This window comes from Capra hircus, chromosome 10, assembly GCF_001704415.2.
Source record: "Capra hircus breed San Clemente chromosome 10, ASM170441v1, whole genome shotgun sequence".
NCBI classification, from domain to species: Eukaryota; Metazoa; Chordata; class Mammalia; order Artiodactyla; family Bovidae; genus Capra; species Capra hircus.
Window position 1 is genome coordinate 30495102 of NC_030817.1, and position 5000 is coordinate 30500101.

A 5000-nucleotide genomic window follows, 5' to 3' on the forward strand; every position below is an offset into this window, starting at 1 on the left:
GTTGAGAAGATGCTAGTCTAGTTATTTCAACCTCTCCTGTCTTCTTTTGTCTTTATTTTAATGCAAGTTCAATCCCAAATACAGTAAATGCTCACTTGTATGATTATGGGTACCTACCATTTTTTGTATGGGTGGGGTCTCAAAGGAGATGGAAAACCTTTCTCATTGCAGAGCCTTTGCTGGAATAATCTTACTTCATAAAATAGAATTCACTTTTAAGCCGAGTTTGGCTTTCGAAATTGTTCCTGAAAGCTGAGTGACTGTCAAGTGGACAAGCTATAGTTAGTTACTTGTTCTGGGAACATAGGGAGTTGCCTTACAGGGGGTAATTATGTTGCCAATTTCTAGGTTTAAATATATAACACATACATGCATATTTACATACATACATACATACACACATGCATACAATTTGACAAGGAAGTGGTTATGGACCTACCTTGGACTGTTTTAAAAATAATATAGCAGGAAACATCAGAAAAGGCAAAAGACATAGAGAAGACTCTCCTGAGACCATTGCACAAGGACCCCTGCCTGGTGAAGAGAACGATCTCTCAGTTTTCTTTTTAGGAATCTGAGAGCAGCTCCCTTAAGGTTGCTCACCAGGCTTTTATTGTTTGGCTTTTTCACACAACCGATTGGCTCCACCCTGCACCCTTTGAAACAGCAAATTCTCTCCATACAGAGAAACCTACCACGCAGTCTCTTAAATAAGTAAATAAACAACATATATATGTTTTGTTTTAAAAAAAAACTTTAACGCAAAAGTTATACATATATAATAGCGTCCTTTCGAGGTGAAATACCCACGGGAGATTCAGGGGAGGCGCTCAGCGTGCAGTTCGGGTTCTGGAGGCATCTTTGCAGCAAAATCCTTGGGAAAAAGCAAAGCAAGGAGAACGTGTAACTGGGTCGGGCCTCACCGCGGGCCCCTGTGGTAGCGGCCGGATGGCTCCGGTGGAGCAGGTCAGGCGTAGAGCGGACGTGGCAACCAAGCCCGCGGGTCCCTGGCCACCTGGATTCGTGGGTTGCTTGGTCTCTCATTCTTTCTCTTTCATTTTATTTGTCTCGTTTTTTTTTTTTTTAAACGCCGAATTCTGTTTTTTAGTGTAATTGGTGGGCAACTCAGATGTCGCACTCGCTATCGCTGGAAGTGATGGAGATGGCCGAAGTGGCTGCCTTGCTGGACAGGCTGGCGGCCGGGCTGGCGGCGGCACCCAGCACCTCGGGCGTGCCGTCTTCCTCCGCCCTTAGCGTCCTGCCGGACCCCTGCGACAGGACCTGCTGCTGAAGTCTACCGGGAAGGAAAAGAAACTGGTCACTGTGCAAAACTAGCCACCGACCTCCCGCCCACTCCCACCCCTTGGTGCACATCCTTTAAGCCTAGCAGTCAGCCCCTCTCCCTCTGACTGGGGCAGTTAAAGTGGGTAAGAGGAGGCAACAGAAGCTGGGCAGGAGGCCTTTGGCCACTGCTCCGGGAGCCTTGCGGATGGAGCCTTGCTCCATCATCCTTCTTAGTCCTTTCTTGGCTCCTTGGCTCCCACTCTTTGGGATGCTGTGCTCACAAGGTCATTCCTGGTTGTTGGTCACCTTTGGGAGATTTACAATACTGTCAGGATAAATGAGACGTCAGTGACAAGGACAGATGAGATTCTGGGCCAGGAGACCCCTTTCCCAGCTTTGTGTCTGCCTTGGGCCCACCTCTGTGCCAGTACCCTGGAGGCCAAGTCTGCCCCAAACTAGAGGCGGAAAGGGCAGCCTGAAGGTTCCCAGGAGGGTTTGGGCCTGAGAGAAGGTTGGGTTCTTGGCCAAAATATTTGAGATCCACACACTGGGGAATGAAAAACCTCTGCCAAGTACTTTGCTGTTTCAGACAGGGCTGCCCACCCATAGGAAGAGCAGAACTCGACTTTCCACTTCTTAAAACGTAAGTTAGAAATTTCAAAGCGTTAGAGAAGGAAGCCTGTGGACTTTAAAATGACAGCACTAAACTGCCTCACTGCTAACAAGCCAGGCTTCACCTAATAAATGACAGGAGCTTCGGCCCAGACTGACAAGAATTAACCTTGGGCCTTGCGGTCTCTAGTTGTTTCTGGGTCTTAATTTTTATTTTTTTCTCTCTCTCATTGTAGCCTTGGTATGGTGACTGGAACCAGCTGCAGGAGTGACCCCCAGGCGGCGAAAACCAGACAGAAAGGGTGGGGAATCCAGAGCCCGGAAGGAAACCCCCACCCAGGATCCCAGAACGCAGTGAGCTCACACCGAAGACCTCCATCCCATCCCAATTCCTGCGGAATCCAAGTCTCCAGGCCTTCGGTAAGGGCGCCGGGGGTGCGGTCACCGGCTCCCTCCCCGGTGAGTTCAAGGCTCGGAGGTCTATAGGTACCGACCTGTTTTTGGCTGCAGCTGCCCGATCCCTTTGCCGGCGGTTTTTGAACCAGTTGCCCACCTGCGTAGGGGTCAGTCCGGTTGCCTGGGCGAGCTCACGCTTTTTGCTTGGGTTGGGGTAGGGGTCCTGCAGGTACCATTCCCGCAGCAGGTGCCGCGTGCGCTCCTTGAAGCAGTGTGTCTTCTGTTCGCCGTCCCAGATGGTGCGCGGCAGCGGGAACTTCTTCCTCACGCGGTACTTATCCACCGGCCCCAAGGGCCGTCCACGCAGCTTCTCAGCCTCCTGGTAATGAGCTTCGAGCCACAGCGCCTGCAGTTTGGCGTGCGACTCCTTGGTGAACTTGTGGTTTTCCAGGATATGGTAGAGCTCGCGGTAGTTGCCACCGTGAAAGGCCACGATGGCTCGAGCGCGCAGCACAGATTCATTCTTGTTGAGCGCCTCGCAGGCCGCAGGGGCCACAGGCAGCGACCAGAGGAAGCGACCCAGGCGCTCCACGTCGCCGCTCTCCTCTAGAGTCTCGCATACCCCGGCCACTTGCTGGGGACTGAAATTCAAGATAGGCAGCTGGAACATCGAGGCAGCGCCGGCGACAGCAGAGGCGCTGAGTCCGGAGTGGGACACGCAGCAGATGCCCGCGGACCCGGCCGGATGCGCCAGGCTCTCCTTGGTGAAAGCGGCTCGGGGCAACCGGGATGCACGGCCAGGGCAGAGGCGCAACCGCGGGGAGCAAGCGAACGGGAGGGATTGGAGGAGGTGCCGACTCCGGAGCTCGGGTTCGGCTCGGCTTCGTTGGGGCACGCAGGCCAGCTAGCCGGCGCCGCTACTGGGGTGGGCGGATTGGCGGCGCGGGCGCCATGGAGACCCCCTGTCAGTCACTGGCCGGCTCTGCCAATCAAGACTGCGACCGGAGCGCCCAGGCCATTTCAGCACCTCCCCGCTCTCGACAGCGCCCGCCGTTCTCCGGTGGACTTCTCAGTATTTTGCAGAACTTGGAGGAGGAAAAGACGTGCCAGTGGATGGGAGAGAAAGACAAGCTAGAGTCGAGCCGCAGCCTTTCGCTACCACCCCCAGCCCTGTTCCTCCCTCTTCCCTGCAACCCCCCACCCCCACCCCCCGCAAGAGGCGGCGATGTTGCAGAAATCCACTTTAGGGAGAGGCGCTGCCTGGGTCAAGAGGCCTCCAGAGGACAAAGAGGACTGGGCAAAACGAAATCCTCTGAGAGAACTCACTAAATTTAGTTGTAACGAAACAGAAAACCTTGAAGGGGAACACGAAAGGGGAGGGTGGGGAAGTGGATCATCCCTTTTTCTTGCCTGCACCCATCTCGGCATGCCTTTCCAGCTGCCAAAGCAGTCGAGTGGGAACCGAATCTGAAGCAGAACGAACAGACCTGGGACCTGTAGAAGAGGTCAGTTTGGACTTTACCCCCATGACCTTCAAAAGCCTCCTAAAATCATTTAAAATCCGAGCTAGGACACTCTTCTGATAACCCAGGCGCTGACCATGAAGTGAAGCACTCGCAACAAAAGGGGCGCTGCACACCCCAAGTTTATACTTTTCAGTTTTTCTCCCCAGTTTAACGGACTTGAACAAATGTGGAGCGTAGCCACATCTAGAGTGAGAAGTCACTGGTAGGTCAGGACAGCAACTTAAAAGCTTATTTCAAATACCTTTTTAAAAAGTATTGATTTGTGCTTCTTGCAGGGTAATTTTGCCATACCCTCTGTTAGAATATTTAACTCTTGAGCTGGGGATAGAAAATCTAACCTTGGCCTTTGGGCCCAACAGTAACTCAGTAAAAGTAAAATAGAGAAGAGGGAACCACACTAATCGAGAAGGGGGTGCAGAAAGTGCTTCTTAAGCCGCTGAGCACTGATCCCTCCTCAAGAGAGAAGGGCCTTCTTGGCGGCTTGGGACCAGCAGTTGAATTGATAACTTTATTGATTCCCAGTTGACATCTTCATCATACCGTTTTCTGAGAAGTAGGTCAAAAGTAACTACCATCTCACCTGGCTTTTAACAGGGGTTTGTTTAGTTTGAAGAAAATAATTGGGAGAGCGGAATCTGACAAAAACGCCAGGAAAAACCATCTTTGGAGGGCCATCCTTAGAAAGGTATCAGATGGGAATGTTCACTGCCGAACTGGACTGGGCCCGGATGTCTTTTCTTTAGTATCAAGTACAATTTGTATGCGGCTTGTACAGCTTTGGTAAATCAGAAGGCAGATAGATAGCACAGATGGTTGGAGGTGTCGGGTCAGATCATGCTACGCCTGAGTGCAGGGCAAAGCTCATTCTGACGGAAAACCCTGATATTATTTTCACAGATCTTCACAGTTCACTCAAAAAAAAAAAAAAAAATGCAAAGGGGAAGGAAAAAAGCCCTGCAACCATTTACATCATTTCTGTGAGATTGCCAGCCGCCTCAATGGAGAGACTTTCTTTTCTAAGAGCTTATTTTCATGGAATCCGACAGGGCAGGGGCAAAATAGAGAGGGTGATGAGGATAATGTCAAAGCACAAATCTTCTTTAGCTTGAGGAGACTTCCGAATCTGCCGCAAGGACAGCTTTTAGTGAGAAATATTGTAAACAAGGGCCAACAGTGTGCCAT

The 5000-nt window shown here is 51.4% G+C and overlaps 1 protein-coding gene across 2 annotated transcripts; it reads right to left on the bottom strand.

The window, feature by feature from the left end:
* SIX6 (SIX homeobox 6) lies at positions 1088-3114 on the bottom strand. 2 transcript variants are annotated; one of them, XM_005685940.2, is made up of 2 exons: positions 2391-3114; positions 1088-1294 (listed from the first exon to the last, which is right to left on the bottom strand). In XM_005685940.2, exons 1-2 carry the CDS (start codon positions 2960-2962, stop codon positions 1126-1128), a joined length of 741 nt encoding a protein of 246 aa, XP_005685997.1. In that variant the 5' UTR covers positions 2963-3114; the 3' UTR covers positions 1088-1125. The 2 variants fall into 2 exon arrangements, with proteins under 2 accessions (XP_005685997.1, XP_017909286.1); XM_018053797.1 differs by having other exon boundaries at positions 1091-1286; positions 2383-3114.

Bases quoted from the DNA above. Each gene is read 5' to 3' on its own strand.
- SIX6 (XM_005685940.2), bottom strand. From the start codon at position 2,962: ATGTTCCAGCTGCCTATCTTGAATTTCAGTCCCCAGCAAGTGGCCGGG. The intron at 1,295-2,390 runs GTCGGTACCTAT...CCTTCCCGGTAG, and splicing joins GCAGCTGCAGCCAAAAACAG to ACTTCAGCAGCAGGTCCTGT.